Source organism: Anabrus simplex, chromosome 7 (genome assembly GCF_040414725.1).
Source record: "Anabrus simplex isolate iqAnaSimp1 chromosome 7, ASM4041472v1, whole genome shotgun sequence".
Classification (NCBI taxonomy): domain Eukaryota; kingdom Metazoa; phylum Arthropoda; class Insecta; order Orthoptera; family Tettigoniidae; genus Anabrus; species Anabrus simplex.
In genome coordinates, this window is record NC_090271.1 from 338850479 (window position 1) to 338873008 (window position 22530).

The 22530-nt window shown below is 37.3% G+C and overlaps 1 protein-coding gene across 1 annotated transcript in view; it reads left to right on the top strand.

Annotated features, from left to right (window-relative positions):
* Kap-alpha3 (karyopherin alpha3) overlaps nt 1–22530 on the top strand; it is a 243775-nt gene that overhangs the window by 212737 nt on the left and 8508 nt on the right. The window contains exon 11 of the mRNA XM_067151813.2: nt 17304–17395. Coding sequence (XP_067007914.1) covers nt 17304–17395 — 92 coding nt within the window. The remainder of the gene's footprint in view (nt 1–17303; nt 17396–22530) is intronic.

A 22530-nucleotide genomic window follows, 5' to 3' on the forward strand; every position in this document is an offset into this window, starting at 1 on the left:
AAGATCTACATCATAAGTCTAAAATGAGCAAAATAAATTCAATATTAACTACTCTAGGTGGAATTCATATAATATAACAGTGATTTATGTAAACTTTTGGGAACTATTTACTCAAGACATTCACTCACACATTCACACATAATTACATGATATAGCCTACCTGTTCAAGGAGAAGGTAAATTGGAATAGAAATCCTTTACTTCCTTGCCACAAAACTGTTGAAGTATTTGAAGGTCTGCATATTTCTCATAAGATATTGGCAGGAACTCTGAAAATATACCACTAGACTTAGTTATTTGCATAATATTAATTATGGTTTGCCCTATAAAAATTAGTCTCATATTACAGAACACTTACCATTATATGCCCGCTGAGGCCATAAGAATTCTTCGGGTCCATGTGGTTGATACTCAGGTTCCATGTCTGCTTGTAAATCACCGGAACGTTCCAAATCTACAGATTCAAATGCTCCGTTGAAAGTAGTTGTGTATTTGAAGAGCTTATCTTCCTTCACAACCAGAGCTTCTGTGAGTGGTCGTGTCTTGAAAGAGCACTTCGGTTTGTAATGGCATTTCAAAAAGGTCGTCCAATCACGTATAATCTCCTGTTCAACGGGAATTACTTTAAAAGGCCTTGGATTGACTCTTGCAGTTTGGAATGCATTAACCCAGTCACCTGGTACCTCTGCAACTGATTTCTTTTCTATCAAACCAAAGTTCTTATTGCATTCCATATACAAGTGTCCTCTTATCAGAAATACAATTTTGACACTATCTAATCTCTTAACAACATAGTGAAGATATAAAAACATTGCGTAGTTCTTATTCTGTCCCGAGCAGGAATCTCAGAATGTTACAAGAACCCTGACTTTTGGATCAAGGGCCTCACTCACATAATTATGCAGAAAACTAATATCATTCACTCCTTTATTCCCTACATCTTCAGTATAAGTATAAAATACTGCATCTTATTGCATTCCATATACAAGTGTCCTCTTATCAGAAATACAATTTTGACACTATCTAATCTCTTAACAACATAGTGAAGATATAAAAACATTGCGTAGTTCTTATTCTGTCCCGAGCAGGAATCGCAGTCGATGAATGTTGAAACTGTAGAAAGACAGTTGACACTTGTAATAGACATTATTAGTGCTGATGTTAGGCAGGGGTAAGTTCTTTTGATAGTCCATACAAACTGCTTCCATTCTAGCTGTCTTTTTACTTTGTTTCCTTGCTATTCGCTTTCTTGTATAAAATGTAATAGCTCTTAACTGGTGAACCTGATTTTCCGTAGTAAGTAATGTAATTGTATCTGTAATATCTTGTTTTGCTTGTTCAGTGACACTTTGTGAAAGTTTCGCATTCAAAGTCTTTAATTCTGCTTGAAATTTGTCACATGTTGAACAGGTATCGGTACGTGGGTACCCAAATGACAAGTTAAATTTGCTGTTAAATACCTTTCTGTAGATCTCATATGAAACTAGAAGTTCAGGATATGCTTTTTTATATGATTCATAGCATTTGTTTATCGATAGTTCTTCTGGAAGGTAAATTTTTTCTGCCTTTCCCTTGCCTTAGTGGTTCTTCCTTCCTTTAAATGAACCTATGTGGTTTATAACAGCTTCCTCCTTTTCTTTAGATATGTTCCATGGCCGATTACCATATGTGCCTCTTTTATCCTTAGGAGATTTTCCTGTTCCCATCATACTCGACTGTATTGTCGCCAATCTGTGCTTTGTTATTCCATGCAAAACAATGAAGGCCTTTTGACAAACAGTAATTTCCTTCAAGGAGCCATTTTGTTTGATTCTTATATGCAGCAGAAAGAGGAATCTCTTGCATTCAAATCAGTATGCCTAGGCCTTCTACGAGCAATTGTCACGTAAATTAAGCTGGTTAAATAAGGAGATAGATCATTCCAATTACATAGCAAATTAAAGTTCCTGATACAGTAAGTTCTGCTCTTTTGTGGGGTTCGATTATTTTGAAACACTTAAACAAAGAACATTTGCAGTCACTGCCTAACACATGAGACATTGCCCCCAGGTACCTACAAACCGTACTCATTCTACCATAATTTTATCTTTTTAGCTGCTTGCTGAACAGATGGCTTCTAACCTTCATCTTCCCAAGATCCACTCATTTTAGAGATCCCACACGAACCACACCACTCTTCAAATTTAACAGTGAACAGCATCATAAGAAAGAACAACACAGAATAACTTTAACCACAACTTATCATGTGTGCGCTCACAATTCAACTGACCAAACTGCTGTAAGCTGCTGTGGAACAAAACGCGTTTGGACTTGCCCCGTTCTTTCCGTGAGGACGATGACTTGGGACGTTCTTTCCATTTCCACTAAAATTATAAACCTCTGCCTCTCGGTGACTTGCCATGTTATTTGAAATTAATTTCAACAGATCTGTAGTGATGATGGCTGGCCACCAGGATGCGCCATAAACTTATTTTCGAGAAAAATTGACTTACCCCGTTCTTTCCGCGGGGTCTTCAAATGCGATTTTATTTGACGGAAATAAATATCACACGAGAACATGTCCACTTCCTTGTGTAAATTACTTTATTGTCACTGTAAGTCACAACACGCAATTATACACCCTACCAAGTGACACTACAACACTTAATAGCGGAGTACCGTGAAGTCGATTCTGACAAGTACAGATATCAACAACACTGACTCGCGCAATATAACATACGCTCTCTTGAACTCGCCACCTCCACCTCAAAGCCCAACAATCACTCCGAGTCCAACACTTGCCATAGAGTCCAACCTGATTGACTTACTGACTGACGGCTCGATATATATATACTGTTCGATCAACCCTCTAGAATTATCGATTTATGGAAGGGTTCTTACAACACTCTAATGGAACACACTCAAAACATCGATCGACCAGCTAGTCGAATGGAGTATTCCTGTAATGGATCCAGCTAGAACTTTCCTTACTGTTTAGCAGTACACATGGAAATCTCTCCAACATTCCTAATGTCTACATGTATTTGGATAATAAACCTTCTAGTAAGTTTCCATAACCCTTAATATATACCAAATTATAGTAGAATAAATCTAATATACGAACATTATAGAGTTTTCTACCGCTTTCGACTATATAGATTTTGAGGTTAAACTTATACAAAATACGTATTTGAGGTTATACGAATTTATAATACATATTTACAAGGAAACCATGTATTAGTCATATTTAGCATTTAATAAAATATAATTAAAATATATTAATCATAATAATTGAAGGTTTTACACCAGTTAGGATGTCGTACCTGCAACATTTCTTAAAAGAAAAAGTGGCACGAAAGTCTTGGACATATGTGCAAGAGATACCAATTTTTAATGGACGCATGTGTAACCACAACATATTTTATCAATGCTTCAAGGCATGCCAATAGTGTTATCTAGGGTGTTGGTGTTTTCAAGTTACATTAAATGTTTTCTTCCAATCATAATTGGCTGAAGACGACCTAATACAAGGTTCGAAACTAGTCTTGATGTAATAAACAGTATTAAAATATTATATACAGTATTGGATAGGTGGACCTTCTCATCCTTGTTGATAGTAATAAATCATCATTATGGACTGAAATGAAATTAATTTTATATAGTAAGTTACTGTATTTCAACAAGCAAATCACCAACATATATGAGGAATGGTAAAACGGCACAGCAAAAATTCAAGAAGAAAAATCGGACAAGATAAAATTCACTAAAAAATGCAGAATAACACAAACGCCATCTAAAACTTACCTTAGTCCCAGCTGAAAGTTTTGAAGAAGAAGAAGAAGAAGAAGAAGAAGAAGAAGAAGAATCACATTATTATAAAGTCAAAAGAAGGGTGAACACAATAAAACTACACTATATTTGAAGATGATGTTGGTTGAGAAATGAATGCCCCAAATAAATAACGCAGGTTTGATAGAAAAACCCATTTTAATTAGGTTAGTAGAATGATTGAAAAGGTACAAATTTATTTCAAGATTAATGTTTAAAATCTTCCTTGACAATAACTATAGGTGAAAATAACCTACTAACCCATATACTGTAGTCAAAATTTAAAGAAATGAAGATCATGATCTTTTAATGAAGATTCGACCATAAAATGTTGACGTGTTCAGCAGGCAATTGCTGGGGAAGTCGAATGCTGATATATGTAACTTGACTTCCCAAGATTAATGACTTTCATTAAACCCATATTAGTATCACACATCCAACAAAATTCAGCATTACCAAGATTAAGAATTAATAATAATTCCAGGTTAAACCCAAAAACATTGCATTAATTCAGAGGAGTAACTAACATTCATGTCTGTTCAGAACAGTCTCCATAACAAAACACACAAACAAACAAACCACCACACCCTCACACAGAATGTCAACAAAACTCATTTGGTTCCAGCATTGTTACATGAAAAGAAAATCATAAACCAAAGATATTAAATAATCAGTTTCATTAATGCCCAGGAAATATTTTTTTCGAGTTTTCTTGTACTTTATTCAACATTACATCTATAACCTATCCTTGAAGCAAGGATACTAAGAAATAAGAATATTTCAATGTTGAGGACCATTTTTTTGGCGTATGATACTGTATATCATACGCTGGGCAGTAGGGAGTAACATATTACACCAAACATATTTATGATTTACTAAGAACAAAAATAATTTATTGCAACATAAATTAAAACTAGAATACTGATCTTATAGGTGGAATTTAAATAATTCAGAACCCTCTGGGGCAAGGAATACTGGTGGGGAAAGTCCTTACTTCCCACCTCTCATGATGTGTTAGCATGATCTGAAACGAATTTTGAAGCCTACCGTTATTTTTGTAATACAACAGAAACTTATTAGTAAGAGTAACCACAGAAAACATTGTATTGTTTGTTTTCATGATTCTCCATCACCATTTAGTAATCACTTCGTCATATGGAACTGAACAAAGCACTGGAGTGAATGCATGATGGTTCTGGCACCTCTCTCTTTGTATACTTGACTGACTTCTTAAGCTCCTTGTTTACCCAATTACTTTTCTTACTTGCTTTTGTGGATTCCTGGATTTGTTCCATTCGGAAGATACCTCAATGGATTCTGTAGTTGTAGGAGCCTTCTGTAGTGGTATTTGATTCTCATCAGCTGCAGTAAATACTTTCTCTGAATTTTCAAAAATGCATACATCGAGTCACTCTTCTAAGCCACACGGAGTTTTCTTTACACCTCTGACCTCGATTTCGTGTCTAAGTACACCCTTCCTTACGTCCCAAGCTGTAGCACAATCATCATCATCATCATCATCACTAGGCCCATCATTTTGATCACTGTCATTGCCATCAACAGCCCCCGTAAGCATTAATCCTATTTCATCTACTTCTGTTAATGGGTCATCGTCACAATCATTTTATAAGCTATCTAGAATGTTCAGAATGGCTTCCCAATCTGTTATTGTATTTTATCTGAAATTGAAAAATTTCATCTTGCGAATGCCCAGCGTATGATATTTCATACGTTAAAAGATATTTGTGTTTGAATGCCATCTTGATCAGTGAAGATAGTAACTAGCATACAAGGTCAAATCCTCATACTATTCCTGTAACAAATATACCAAAATATGATCAATTTTTCATAGCTTAACTCCACAATAATTATAAATACTCTCCGGCGCGTCATTTTTGTCAGCCTGCTGCGCTACCCGCACTTTCTTGCCAACTATCATTGTAACAGGAGGAAAACAACAATGCCATTAGCTAGGAAACATTATTTGCTTCCCTGATGAGCTAAATGTGGTGTCTTTAAAAATTGCAAAACATTTACGGTGACAGAGATATAACGCAATTTGGAAAGCATGTTTTGCATATGATATATCATACGGTGGGCATTAGTGGGTTAATACCCATAACATACCTGCCAAGTATTCCTGTTTTACCATAAAATTTATGGATTTTGAGTGTGTTTTACAGTTGTATGGATGAAGAACGTTATTGTACGGTTTTTAATATCCACGCTTGGTTTCATTTTCTGCGGTCAAATCGGATTTGTTTGATTTTTCGATACTAGCTGATAATACCAATATAAATGGTCCGTTATTGGACATTATAAATTTTCAAGCTAACTCATTCCTGTTTGCCAGCGTTTCGCCCCCATTTGCTAGGCTGGGCTCATCAGTTGGTACCTAGCACACTAACCAAGACGCTGGCTAGTGCATAATTTATATTGTCCAATAACAGACCATTTATATTGGTATTATAAATTTACTCATTCAGAACAAATATTTGATTCCCTACGGGAATCAACATCTATATCAGTAGCTGGTAATACGAGATGCAGTGTTTGAAATTCGACCGGTAAATGTATCGATAATCACTGTGCTTTTGTCACCTGTTCTACCTCACCTGCTACTTCATTCAATGAGATGTTCCCTAACAAGTAGCAGGCTGCGATTTTGAAGAAAAGAAATGCGTGAAAAGTAGCAGGCTGTGAATTTATATAAAAACAACTTTAGTAACTGCATCGTGCTTCGTACCAGCTGAAAGGCTTTGTTTGTTTGTTTGCGTAACATTGGCGGTAGTTCTGAAACTTGTAGAATTGTATGACGAATTTCTAAGCAATTTAGTATTTTTAGTGGTGTTCGTAATACGTTCAACTAAGAAACGATATTATCAGTCTTTTCGGGAGGTATATGCTGGTCTACTTACAATTTCACTTCACTGATATGATTAATGAAGACTTATTTTGAGCCAAGATACTCCAGTCAAGTTATTAATTTCATTTAATATTTGATCACATCTCTATGGTCTACGCCAAATGTTAAACCATCGTTCACTTTTACTAGGCTAACATCACAAGCCAAAGATTTTTCAACCTGTATTTTCTTTCTTTTTTCAATTTTACGACATTACCTCCGAATAAAGTCTAAATTAACCATTCTCATATTGCTTGAATGCTTTTCTTAACATTCTAAAAAATGCAAACTCAAATTTAGGCAACTGCTACTAAACCCTACACCAAGTTCCCTTGATACAACCATTATCAACAAGGCCGTATCAGTCAATCATCTAGACTGCCGCCCTTGCAACTACCAAAAGGCTGCTACCCTTCCTTTTGATGAACCATTCCTTAGTGTGGTCTCTCAACAGATACCCATCCGATATGGTTGCACCTGCGGTTTGGCTATCTGCTTCATTGGGACACGCAAGCCTCCCCCACCGCGGCAAGGTCACATGGTTCACAGGGGAGGGTAAATTATTTAGCGAACGTAAATTGTGAACTTACATCGTACGTAATACCATGAGATTTTGAATGTTGATACGCTCAAGTGTGCGGACTAGGTTTCCCTACAGGCAATGCATGCAAGAGTGCTGGGTGCTGCCACCAAAAGGACTGTGCAAGCAGAACTCGTACTCTACGTGAGAAATGTAATGTACCGGTATATGATTTTAATTTTTTTAAATACATTGTTCCACACTGTAAAATAGAACATTTGATCATGCACATGTGGATATTCACATGTACTGAGCTGAGTTTTTTATTTCTTATTTTTTGTAACCAGTGAATTTAAGTCCTGACATGCACAATTGTGTCAGTTTTGTTTTTTAGCTGAAAGTTCTAATTTTGTAAAATAAACTGTAAAAACATATATTTTAGAGCAGTTTAGTAAGTTTTTGACGTACAAACGGAAATTTACAACTCCAGCTTTCTTTCAGATCCGACGACAAGGTGCAGCTGCCAAAAGGGCAGTAAAAGCAAAACTAGTCCTCAGTGTAGAAAGTGTAATACTTACTTGTGTTTGAACGAAGATTTAATTGTTTCAAATTATTCCCCACCGTAAAATAGAACATTTGATCCTGTGCATATGTATATTCAGATGCATAGAGGTAATTTTTCTTTTTCTTTGTAAGTAGTGAAGTAAGTCCTGACACGCACAATTGTGTGGGTGCTTTTTCTCAGATGTTAATTTTTATTTTGTAGAACAAACTAAAAATATATGTATTTAAGAGCATTTTAGTCAGTTATTGACGTACAAACAAAAATTCACACCGCCAGTTTTCTTTCAGGTCTGAAAGGGCTGTAGACTCTAAAGAGAGGTGATATCATTGCAGCAATGTTTTAAAGGCTTTGTACATTTGTCAGTAGTGTCTAAAAATTAACCTGATACCAGGCTCTATTTTATGCGGGAAGGAAGAGATCAAGTCAAGATCAGCAATAATGCAAAGGGGCATAGAGAGAAGGAAGCGAATACATGACAACAAGTTGTATGCCCGCTAATGTTTCTCAAAATTGGAGGGAACAATATCAAGGGTGGACAAACATGTAATCATGCACATGCTAAATCAAAATGATAGTCCCATCAACAACAGGTACTACAGCTAGTATGAGCTACAAACTCAGGATTGAAAATTACAAGAAAGTAAAATAAAATCGCAGGTAACACTTGACGAAAGTAGCATGGTAGATTCCCGTAATGTTATAGGCTAATATCTAGCTGCTTAATACATTGGTGACCGGGTCTGAACAGAGGCTGCTACCCAGATTGTTCAAGCCTGCTGCATTCAGACTTATGTAACGCAAAAAATATTTTAGATACTTGACTTGTATTAAAATTATAAAATCCTTTTAATAACAACCACCTACTCAATACATTATATTACTCATTGAATTATAAAATAATCATGAGGTGTCTTAAATAAAGGAACATGTTTCGTTCGACATAGCGAACATCATCAGCCTTGTGACTTGTGTCACTGCTGCATTCCAACACACGAGACTGCATGCCAGAATCATGTGTATTAATTAGAAATATCTAATTCACTGTCTCTAGGTTCATCTGAAAACCGGTCTGCACGTAATTAATCACAAATATCCATATCTGTTAGCAACTGCATGTGCCGCGCCATGTTGACAGCTGAACTGGAGCTCCAAGAAATAGCTCGACATTTCCGATATTATTTTGTTATGAAGGTTTAAAGAAAATATGATGGTGCAGCAATAGCTGCCTTGTACTATTCATTCCATGACTACACTTTTGAAAAATATAATTTCGCCACCAGATTGTAGCAGCGATCAAGGAAAACGACAATTCTCGTAGTCCGTCACGTACGGTTGGCCGAGAAACTTCGAGAATTCTTGGGGCCCGTCACCAATGTGTTAACATAATGTTGATTTCAAAATATTTGAGCGAATTAGGATACAGAGATTAATACATACTCAAATCCAGTGGTTCGTTATGACTAGAGCTGGGATTTTTATGTGGTATCAAGTGGCATAATAAAATATGTAACAAAAAGCACCAAAATATGTAGAATGGGAAAAATATGTAATATCATATAATTAATATAAACTCACCATTTTGTCACTTACAACACACTAAACATGCTTTATATTAACTTACATTTTGTAGCACAGTGAACAATGAAGTATTTTTCAATATTCTTTGGAGTCATATTATATGAATATTCAATAGAAACTTATTATTTTCAACACGCAAAGTACTTTTATTCCTTAAATTTTGTAGCACAGTGAACTATTAAGTATTTTTCAATGTTTACTGGGGTCATGAAAAAGCGCTTGTCACTTAGGATGTTCTTATATGCAGAGAAAGATCTTTCAACATCACATGATGTAACTGGGGCAAATTTCAGAAGAGGAATTTTCACTGGAGGAATGTCCTTGGGAGGATCAACGTCATCTCCATTTAGAATTCGGCACACACTGTGAAATATTTAACAACCAGGATTTCTCTTCAACACTTCTTGCAATTTACTTAATGCACTTGCTCCAGTTTCCCCATGCACAGCAATTAGTCTTTCAATAGCATCCTTTATGATGGCAATAGAATCTTGCAGTGGCAGTCCTGATGTTTGTAGACGTTTGATGGTTTCTGGAAGCCAGCAGAAGTTGCCCCTGATGTAGGTGATTGAGGAGACCACATTGGAGTCACTAAAGGCAGTTTGTGATTCACTAATAGATACAGCATTTTCAGGATCAAAAGAATCTACCACAGTCTTTATAGCGTCTAGATGCTCACTATAGAATTTAACTGCTTCTATCCATGTCCCCCACCTCGTTAACACTGGTTCCGGCGGCAGTATCTCTGGCAATTGCTGCTTGTAAGATAGCACTCGTTGTGGAGATTTTAGGAAAACCTTTTTTGTTGCTGAAATTAATCTATTCACTTGTGGAAACTTAGCTCTAATATCTTCGGCAACACGTTGCACTCCATGAGCCAAGCATGTAAAATGGAGCTTCAAAGCAGTTGCAGCCTTAAGCATATATGCTGCAGCATCAGAATACATCACTAATACCTTTTCCTCTTCCATCTCAGTCAGCCACAGAGCTCTTAATCCATCATTCACAAATCTCGCAATAGTTGAGTGATTTGTATAGTCTAGCTCTTTACAGTAGATCAAACATGATTTTGAGGCGCTGTCAGGTTGTAGCTTGTTGTAGCTGTGTTAAAAGGATTTGTTTCTTTTGTAGACCTAACTGTTGGTTTTTTCTATGCAGAGCACTTCGTGCATGTTGCTCAAGTTGGGATTTCATGGACCATGCAATATGTTTATTGCATGCTTGGCAAATCACTACTTTGCCATCGGTTGCAAAGGACTCGTCAACTGCAATCCATTATTTTAACTTTGAAGCCAGCGAGGACGCTACTGGTGCAATATTGAGTCTAGAGGAAACTGATGTTCATGAACTGTGTTCTTCAGCTGTTCAAAAGAAACTAAAACCTAATTGAGACATTTCAAAGGAAGACAGCTCTAACAACACATTTGGAAATTCCTAAGTACATAACAAAGAGGTCACAGAAATGCACTTAGAAAAATATTCCTGGAAACTCCAACATGAAAGTGGCTAGTTGTAAAACAGTTAACTCTAAAAGGGATGAAAGATTTAAGACTGCCGCATGTAAAGTAACAGTTTTCCTGCAGCTAACTGGAACCTTTAGAATAACCTATTTCGCAAGGGTCTCTACCTGCACCTATCATCCTCTCAAATACCTCTCACTCATAATTACCTTAATCCCCCTGTTGAGAGAACAGACAACAGCCCCACATTAACCTTCCGTCAGTCGCAGTATATAAAGTTTAAAGGCAGGTCGCAATGAGGTTGAGAGATCCCCCCACGTATAAGTTTCGGGAAGTTCAAGTGGGCAGCTATGATGTACTCCTTATGTTATATAGGTGTGTTTGAGTCAATTAAAAATGGTTTAGCAAAATTCTGATCCCAAAATAAGCCTCATTTTATGACCATATATTTTCTCATATATTCTTCAGTAAGGATTCTACAAGAACACTAATATTTCGCACACGCACTAGTTGATCATGTTCCTTACTTTCTTCATGGGTTTGGCGGTCGTTAAATCTTAAACAACAAATCAAGAACTTAAATCTCCTGAGGCTCATTACCAGTGCAAACTTTTCTATACCATCTCCATCAGTGCCCCAGAGATCTTCAAGGGTCTGCCTATTCCCTCTGTAAGATCCTGCCAAGTACAATAGGCCAAAGAATGCTTTAATCTCTGTCTGGTCTGTAAGCTCAGCATCCCTCTCACGAGTAAAATTTTGTTTCACGTAGTCCACGTATTGATTTGTGTAAGTTATAATAGTGTCTATTATTTCCTCCGTAAATAAACACTACCAGGATTCAAGCGGTGATTTAGCTTGCCTTGCTTGTCCTATAACTCCAGGTAGATGTCGTACAAGATCGTGCTTCCTGGCGTGGACCCGTTGGGATGGTGGCATCGTACACCATTTTGTCTTGTCTTTCCCTTCATAATAATTAGCACTGGCCTCTAATGCTCCTTGTTCATCAGCATCACCGTTGTCATCTTGTTCTGTTTCGAGTTACCATCTCTTGATTCCAGAAGATCGTCGCTGTCTGTGTCACTTTCGTCTTCAAAATTCTCATGCAATGCATCATCATCATCATCCAGCAACAGCCGTTGGACATCCTCCACATCTTTTGCTCTGTCTGAGTTAAAGTATTCCTTCCTAATGGCCATAATGTATGGTAAATCTAAAATAAAGAGGAATTGGGACGTAAGTAGTCGCAATGTGCCTGTGAGGCACCAGGCTTATATTGCACTATCTACATGCTTACGTGGGAAATTACACCAAATTTAGGGTAAACAGATAATTTAATTACTTGCAGAACAGCAATTGTTTGCATCACTTTGAAACACCAATCGCAACGGGAACAGTCGCAATGATCTACCAGATCAGATGAAACACTTCCGGCTTATGGAGCGAGTGAACCATAGAGTTAGTAAATAATACACTAGAGGTAGCATTGGCGCTGCAGTCACGTGCAAAGTTGAACGAGCGCGCTGTTTGGCAAAAGGTGGATGGTTTGGCACTGTCAATACTGGAGCTTCCCGCTAAATTCAAGTATATACTTCTCTGAAGGAAAATGCTAGTCTCCTGTGCAGCTTATGGCTGCATAGAAAGGTTCATAAAGGGCAGTGGCGTATCATTTCACAGGTACGTTTCCTTGAAATTCATTTCCGTGCGTATAAAATAATAGTTTGCCTGACACTTATTGTCATGAATTGGCCTACTTGGGCTGACTTCGCGAGTGATTCCCCTGTCGGCGTGAATGAGATTCTTTGGATCTTTCCTTGAAGACTGAAATTAATGTATTAGGAAATATAAGGGATGACATTTTCCTTTCACTGAAAGCGAATATCCAGAAAAATCATGTGCATGATACCGAGTGAGTGGCTGTAGGCTTCAGCTCACATAGCTGTCAGCTTGCATTCAGGAGATAGTGGGTTTGAACCCCACTGTCGGGAGCCCTGAAGATGGTTTCCAATTTTTACACGAGGAAAATGCTGGGGCTGGAACCTAATTAAGGCCACAGTCGTTTCCTTCCCACTCCTAGCCCTTTCCTGTCCCATAGTCGCCGTAAGATCTGTGTGTGTCGGTGCGACATAAAGCAAATTGGTACAAATAAGAAAAGATGTGCATGGTAGCTTGGAATTGTGCATCGTTTTTCACTTTCTGTGTGTATTTATAGCATTAAAAGCTTATTGAATATATTTTCTCTATATACCGGTACAGTTTGTTACATTCCCTTCGCACAATACGTGTAGCAATCCCCATTTATACCATACCAGATTTTAAAATTTAGAGACTAGATGTCCTACACCGTGTGAATATCTGAGTCCTTTACTTTCATCAATATTATTCCCTGAGATGTCATACAGAGATATAAGCATAATAAATTATTGACCAAGCGAGAGTTCCGTGCGGTTAGGGCCACGCAACTGTAAGCTTGCTTTCGGGAAATAGTGGGTTCAAACCCCACTGTCGGCAGCCCAGAAGATGGATTTCCGTGGTTTCCCATTTTCACACCAGGTAAATGCCGGGGATATACCTTAATTAAGCGCACGGGCGCTTCCTTCCCACTACTAGTCTTTTTCTATCCCATCGTCGCCATAAGGCCTGTCTGTGTCGGTGCGATGTAAAACAAATTGTAAAAGTTATTATAAGTACTTTTTCAGTTCTCTTCAATCATATTATAATTTACCACTCTCCCTTTCCATTAACGGAAATCATGTTATAAGTTAAAATCTTATAGCAACCACAACTGAGTGTCATATTTCCACTTGTAATTACGTTTAGAAAACATCGATGATGATAATAATAATAATAATAATAATAATAATAATAATAATAATAATAATAATAATAATGATGATAATAATGATCAGAAAATGAAAGCATACTGGGCCAAGAAAAAGCAGAAGGCCTTAACTAAGAGTTAAGACAACCCCCGTAGTCCCTAGTAGGCCAAAACGAACAACAATAATAATAATAATAATAATAATAATAATAATGGCTTTACGTCCCACTACTTACTTACACGGTTTTCGGAGATGCTGAGGCGTCAGATTTTTTTCCATGGGAGTTCTTTCATGTGCCGGTAAATCTATCTACAAGAGGCTGACACATTTGAGCATCTTCAAGTATCATCGGGCTAAGCCAGGTTCAAAGATGCCAACTTGGGTTTAGAATGCCAGCATCTAAACCAGCAATAACAAATATTTTGTCTACTTTATCCCAAAATCTCGTCAACGCTTTTAGGCCTAAAAACTCGCTCATCCGCTTCGTACGAGAGAGGACATTTTCGGTCGTTGGACAGAACTATGCCAAAGTCCTGGTCATTTACACGAAAGATAGCGAAATATACGTGCCCTCCTTCTAAACCTATGTTGTTAGAAGACTTAATATGAACAGTATATTGATTTTGTGGCACTTAACTGCACTTGAACATCGTCCTCTGTTATTACGCATTTCTCTCGTATTTATGCTTTTAGGGCTTTCTTTTTTGCTGGAGAGAAGCATCGCAAGTATACTGTAATATCTGAGAATGTTTACATGTAAGAAATTTAAACCATATCTATATCCACACAGTTTTAAAAGTCCCGTATTTACATTGATGAGTATAGCGGAGTGAGCGTTTTGCCAAACAGCTGCGATTTCAACATGCTCCGCTTGCTACAGCGATTATCTCGTAGATGGTGGCGCCAATGCTACCTCTAGTGTATAATTTACTAACTCTATGGAGTGAACACAGACTGCCTGTCACATGACTAACGAACATGGCAAGGAGTGAGGCTAGTCAGAGGATGAGAATTGTAGGTCCGTGCATTGGAGCGGTAGCGACCGATGACTACAGCCTGTGCCTGTCAGATCAGTTGCGACTGACGGAAGATTAAGTGATTCAGTAATTTATTATGTATGAAAATAGGAAAACTCTAAAATATGTAATTTTATGTAATATCACTAAGAATATGTAGAATACCCACAAATATAAAATATATGGCGAATGGAGGAGGATAGGTTACCTAGGAGAATAATGGACTCTGCTATGGAGGGTAAGAGAAGTAGAGGGAGACCAAGACGACGATGGTTAGACTCGGTTTGTAACGATTTAAAGATAAGAGGTATAGAACTAAATGAGGCCACAACACTAGTTGCAAATCGAGGATTGTGGCGACGTTTAGTAAATTCTCAGAGGCTTGCAGACTGAACGCTGAAAGGCATAACAGTCTATAATGATAATGTATGTATGTATAAAAAATATGTAAAATTAAATTCTGTAATAATAACTCTAATATAGTGTTTTGTGAACATATGACTTTTCCCAGCACCTAAATAGCAAGAAACAAAATATGTAATTACATAGAAATCCCAGCTCTAGTTATGACACTAGAAATATAACAAACTTAAGATTCTTAATGCCCTAAAATTCAGTAATTACCTTCACAACTTATTTAAATTATTTTAAGTCATTTTAATTCCCTAAGACATTAAGTTGAAAATATTGGTAATGTTTCAAAACGTTGATCAAACTTTTAGGTAACGTAGCCTTAGTACCGAAACAGGTTGTATCTCATCGGGAATTTATAATTAAACAAAACCTGCAAATAATTTCAACATGTGCTCCATTAAAAAATTAAGTCAAAAAGCATTATGGACTTCAGCCATAGCCCCGATTAGGAAACATATACCAATCTCGACAATCTTTGAAATTGGTGGTGGTGGTGATTATTGTTTTGAGAGGAAGTACAACTAGGCAACCATCCTCTATATAACACTAATCAGAGGGGGATATGGAAGGGATCAGACACTTCGAAAAATGAAGATATCGGTCAAAGAAAGACAAGGGCCACGAAGGGCGTGAAAATGAAAGACTCCCTAGCCCTCGCAAACCTAATAGCGTCGGGCTCAGAAAAGAACAAGAGTTGACCAAGAGAGGTCAGACAGGATAGATGAAAGTGAGGAGCCTGGCACAAGTAAGTGGAAGCAATGGCAGGACTCAGCTGAGGGCCCCGTGGTCGCCAACCCACGCTCCAAAGTTCAGAGCCAAGCCCTACGAGAATGCACGCCAAACTTTAAACGAGAAAAGAAATGCTATTTGGTCCGACTTCTATTCCATGGACGCCATAATGACAGAAGAGTGGAAGCAAGCAAATTACGAGCTACGGCACGGAATTACACGTTACGCCACTCATGGATTTCACCACAGATTCTGCCAAACCAAAAACTTCCACCAGCCGAACGAAGACTGTATATGTAACCTGTGCAACGATCATTGTGAAAGATACCATGCACAAAACTGCAAAATGAGGACAACCTCAATAATAAGAATGGCATTAGAATAGTTGACCATCTGTACAAAAAGTGTTTTTGCATATTGTGCGCTTTTCATTTAATAAAAATAAAAAATAAAAAGCCATTATGATGTTTTCAAATTAAAACTTTTATTGCAGTGGTAATTCATTCTTGACGTTTCGATGAGCTATCCAAAAGCATGGAGGAATATGCCGAAATTAGAATTGTAGTCTCGTGTACTTGCTTATTTGCACCTTGGCTATAGAGATGTAGTTTCTTACATACGTGCTTTACAGCAAATTCAGGTTATGAGATCATTATTAAAGAAATTTAAAAATTATTTGTGATATCACAAGATATAGATTTGGTTATTTTAACCAGGATATATACACTTCAGAGTTGTTGAGAAATGATGTTCACATTTACAGTAAATGGAGAGAACATGTTTAGTAAGCAGCCACACTCCCAGATTTCCCAAACAGATATGAAGAGAAGCAGTCATGTTGCTTGCTTGGGCTTATCGTGGCTTGCACAAACATTTCTTCTGCTCATAGTCCCTGCGCAGTTTGCCAGCGAACAGCATTCAAATGTAATTGAAATTCTTGGCTTGATTGTTTAATTAAACACACTGCAGTACATAATTCTGAGGGTAATAAAAGTTTTAGGAAATAGCGAAGAAGTAAAAGAAATTTTAATATGGCACGCATTTCTGTACTCTTTAAGAGCAGAGTCCAAAATAGCAAAACATGTTCTTAAAACGTGTTAAATGATAGTACTATATAGGATATTACAACTTTTATTATAATTTGGATCCACCTTATTCAATACATAAAATTTAAAATTTAATTTAAATATAGGATATTAGTTTGAAAATAGGGAAAACTCTTTTTCAGGAATCTTATCTTCATGGTTTTCTCAGTGAGACTATTGAGATTTTAATGTTTTTTACATGGCAAAATTTGTACTAAGAATTGTGCATATATTTGGATGTTGTAGGATTTTTAAAATGTTCTTTTAACACTAAAAAATCGGCACAATTACCAAAGCATGTGTCAAAACAATATTGACTTTTGCATGAATTATTTAATTATAAATAATATAGCTAATTTGTAGTTCATGTTTATGCATGTTTAAACACAAGAATTTTTTCTTTTAGGTTTGGATAAAATTGAAAGTCTACAGAATCATGAAAATGTAGACATTTACAAATTGGCCTATGATATAATAGAGCAGTACTTCTCTGAAGACGTAAGTACACTATTTACTCATTTTTATATTAGCATAAAATTATCATACAATAAGTTCTCAATAAGCTCAAGTGGGCTGAGACAGGGAAGTGTTCCATCACCAATCCTGTTTACAATAGTAATGGATGACATCATGAGAACAGCAAAAGCAGCATATGGAGGAAGAGAAATAAACATTTTATTTGCAGATGATATTGTGATTTGAAGAGGAGAGGACATGAAGGTTCAAGAACAGTTGGATGTGGTGAATGGGATGATCGAGAATGTGGATTGAAAATAAGTGTAGAAAAGAGTAAAACTCTTGTTATGACTGGAGGGGAGAAGGAAGGGAAAGGTCAAATTAGACTTGCAGACAAGCCCCTTGAAGTAGTGGAGATGTTCAAATACCTGGGGAGTGAATTAATGGAGAGTGCTTGAATGTATGCTGAGATTAGTAAGAGGATTCAAGCTGGAAGTTGTTTCTATCATAGTGTAAGAAACATGTTATGGGATAAAGATGTGTCAATGGAAGCAAAGGAAACTATGTACATGATGTATTACGTACCCATAAAAACTTACGGAGCAGAAACTTGGACAGTGACGAAGAAGCACGAGAGTCGAATACAGGCAGCCGAAATGAAATTCTCGAGGAGCGTGTTACAGGAGAGTAGAAGAGACAAAATAAGTAATGAGAAAATCCAGGAAGAAATTGGAGTGGAAAAAATGAATAGAATCGAGAAGAGCCGATTAAGATGGTTTGGGCACATAAAGCGAATGGGTGATGAAAGAATGCCAAAAAAAAGGTGACGGAAATGTAATTGCAAGGAAGGAGAAGCCACGGAAGACCACGATTGAGATGGAAGGACACAATCCAATGCAGTATTAGAGAAAGAAACCTGGACTGGGACACAGTGTTGGAGGAGGAGTGGTGGAAAGACCGAAGAAAGTGGAGAGGAACCATATTTGCCCCTACCTGACTACAGCTGGATAAAGGGAAATGATAATGATGATGCTCTCAATTTAACAGACTGTTAGGAGTAAGGGTTGTCTGTAAAATCAAAAGTCTGTTAAATTACAAATCTTGGGAATTGTATTGACAAAAGTTTTGCACTGCCACCTGGGCGACTGTCCTAAATGCAGATCAGTATTGATTGATTTGATTTTTTTTAGAACCATTAAAAACATGGTAAGGACTAGCGTTCTCTATATGCAATTTTTTATTTTATGAAATAAAAATATCATACAAGAACACGTTTATATCTGAACAACTTTGTCACTACGAAACTCTTACTGGGGCCTATTCCTCAAAAGTATGGTTTTGTACATTACAAGTTACTAGTGTGGGTTCTTGTAATGTATGGAGTTGTACATTTCTGTTCCACAAAAGACAGAAAGTCTCTTGTATATTACCAGTGAATTGTTACAAGTTTTACAAGTGATGACATATCAATAAACATACTACGTCATAGCATGAATCAGCTCTTTATCTTCGTATTCCATTCGTTGAATTAGGTTATGCTTGCCTCGTTTATCGTAATATCATATTTTAAGGTAACTTCTGCAGCAAAGATTCAAAGAAATATTCCTGTGAATTTCTTAATGCTATGATGCTATTTTTGAGTTTATTATCATCCATTCTGTTCTTCCGCGATCCTCGCATGTGTTCCACGATAGTCTGACATACCTTGGTCTGTCATTAGGAATCAGATGCCGCTAATAACGATATTCAGCCGCCAAACTTAATTGTTACGAAATTGCAAACTCTGCATGAATTGTTAAAATGATGTCAAGAGAAACAAAGTTAATCATTTTGAAGGAAATAGAAAGAAGGAAAGATATTTGTTTCGGTGCATTCAGCGAGAGTCTGAAAAACAAGACAAAATAAATGGTTGGATGGAAATATTTGACTTGGAGCTTTTGAGGGGAAAAGTTGGACGTATGTAAGAGATATTCTGCTCATTAATGATTCCAGGAATGTCCTTCTTGGAACATGTTTGTTCAGTATTTTCAGGCCAACGAACAATTTGAGGAAATTTAATATCATTTCTTGCAGCTGCCACAGACTAAAGATTTTGCCATCCCATACATATCTGCAATACCATGGTACTGACCACTATTTCCTAGCCAATGTAATGTTGTTAGTAACTGTTGTTTAGCAGAGAGAGATTTATTTCTGTTCATAGGGCGTTTTAACCTACTCTCAGTATCTATCTATCTAAAGATCTTCCACTTGTATTGTGCTTAACCTAAAATGTTCATTGTATTCAAATACAGTGTTAAACTGGAAGTTTATTCTTTCCCTGTACAGACGGTAGTTTTCATTTTCAGCACCATCACTATCACTACTGCTAGACCACATATATATCAAAATATATCTGAAATAAGCATATTTAAATAGCACTAGTACATTTATATATTGTCCTGTCACTGGTAGAGAATACTTCTCAATTCACTAGTAAGTTACAAGTACTAGTACTTTCGTGGAACACACCCATAAAAATTCACCGGTAATTTGTAAGTATGGATTAGTAAAGTACAACTGTAGAAAATTCCGTTGTGGAACAGAAACTCTGGTATTTGTACTAGTTAACTTACTGGAGAATTTACTTGTAATGTACAAGACCATACTTCTGTGGAATAGGCCCCTGTGGTCTTGTCAATCACTCTTTTTATACACCACTGGTTAACTTTTTTATTTCTACCTGAAAAATAGTTGCTCCTCTAAAACAATCTACAAAGAATATATAGCTATATGTTTCACACCAGAGACCTAATAGTGATGTTTCTAGATGCCATATTGGAAGTCTTTGCATGTTGCTATGTTAAGCGGGATAAGCGTATGGACGTTATACATCCAGGGACACGAAACATTAATATAAATATTAACATAATTTATAAATCATCATAACTCCTATTATATTATCTATTGTATTCATTACGATTATTGAAGGTTTTATCATAATTAGGATATCTGTCCTACGACAGTTATCCCCCCTAAAACCTTCAATACCCATCCTGGACCTTCCCTTCTCCTTGTCCCAAATTACATCTAGGTGTCTTGTTATATGTGTCTTCAGCTTTCCCATCCTCCAAGGCAGGCATCGGTGCATGTTGATCCTCTGGAGTCCGCGCTCCTCCTGGGCCCCCCAGAGAGTGCCCACTCTCCGGTCCCTCCGCCCTCCTGTAGGGGTCGAGGTAACACCTTCTTCTTGAGAAACCTCATTGCCATTTCAGTTTTCTTTTTCTTGGGAGATTCACCTGCTGTATCTTCTGAGCTTATCTCACCATCCTTCTTGCTTTTTTTCTTATTTTCAGCTGTTTTACCATCTGATTGATCCTTCTTTTCAGATGCCTTTTTGGCCCTTGTTTCTTTTTCAGCCTTTCTCTTGCCAACTTTTTCTGATGAAGTTTCTAAGAAATCTATCTTCACGATAACGCACATATCGCTGTAAGTGTGACCTCGAGCAATAATGGATGGTTAGGACTCTCTCTTGTTCATCATACCATGATGAGTAGGTACGACACAAATCATAGTAATACACCCCCACCACCCTTCTGGGCATATTCAGTTTTGGCTTTAGATTTGGATTTGGTCTTCTTCTCTTCTTCTTCCCCGGCTTTCTTTTTAGCTTTTTCATCTCTTCTGCTTTCTCCTTCCTCACCATCAACAGAACCTACTGAATCAAGAATCATAAAGTTGACAAAGTTGAGCTCCTTTCCACCACTCTCTTGCATTTGTCAGCCAAGAGAGCCTTGAACTTGATGTGATCCAAGGAACACAGATGTGTTTACACAGTGGCAGTGTGGATTCAAGAATTTCAGCATATTTTCATGTCCTCAGAAGTCATGTGTGTTGATTTGGGCTCCTTATAATTGTTCTATCAGACATTGTATGCCGGAACGCTTCAGTTTCCTCTAGGATGCGTTGCTTCTGACGTTGATTCGTAAGGTCTGCTTATGTAATAATGATTGTTTACTCATGGCACTTATGTGTTTAGATGAATAGAGGTGCATTTTGTACTCTTGTACTGTGTCATATTGTGTTAAACAATGAGGGCAGGATAGATCATACACAGGTTTCTTTCATTGACCTTCAGTTGTAGAATGAGCATCAGAATCTTGATCTTTTGCATTGTTAGCCCCTGAATTGGTTTTCTCTTCACCTTTCTTTTTCTTGACTTTGTTTTCCAAGGTGTGCGTATCACTTACTACTTTATCTACATCTAATTCTACGCTGTTGCTTTTGTCATTAATTTTTGAAATATCTTCTTTCAGATCTTCGACCCAGGAATTGATTCGGCCTTTTATTTCTTGAGACTGGGCCTCGATTTTCCTTTCGATTTTTTCAGATTGTTAAAAATTAAATAATTGAAAAGGAGGTTCAACCTATTGGGTCTTGATCAAAGTACGTAGGTGGTTTGAAAAGTTCTCGGAATGTACTAGAATTAAGTATCTTACCTCGGAACTGCTTTTATATTTCAACATAGTCTCCCTGTATACTAATGCATTTGGTCCAGCGATGTTCCAATGCCTTGATCCCATCTTGAAAATGAGATTCCTCCAGGCCTGCAAAATAACCTCTCCAATTCGGCTGTCAGTTCTTCCCTTGTAGAAAATCTTCGTCCACCGATGAAAATTTTCAGCTTGGGGAATAGATGAGTCTGATGGTGCCAAATCAGGTGAATAAGGTGAATGTGGCAACAATTCGTACCCCAGTTCATTAAGTTTTGCCATGGCAATAACACTTGTGTGCGGCGGAGCGTTGTCCTGATGAAAGATGACCTTTTTCCTTGCCAAACCAGGCCTTGTTTCGCGTATCTTTTCCTGTAGTTGGTCTAGGAGGTTTGCATAGTATTGCCCCGTAATTGTTTGGCCAGTAGGAAGATAATCTATCAGCAGAATGCCTTTTGCATCCCAGAAAACTGAGGCTATGACCTTTCCGGCCTAACGCACTGCCTTTGCTTTCTTTGGTGGTGGTGAATCACCATGTTTCCACTGCTTCGACTGCTGTTTTGTCTCTGGGGTATAGTAGTGGACCCAAGTTTCATCTGTAGTCACAAACCGGCGCAAAAAAAATCTTGTTGGTTGCACAGAAAACGGGCCAGACTTTGTTCGGACATTTCCAATCTGGTGCGTTTATTGTCCAATGTCAAGAGC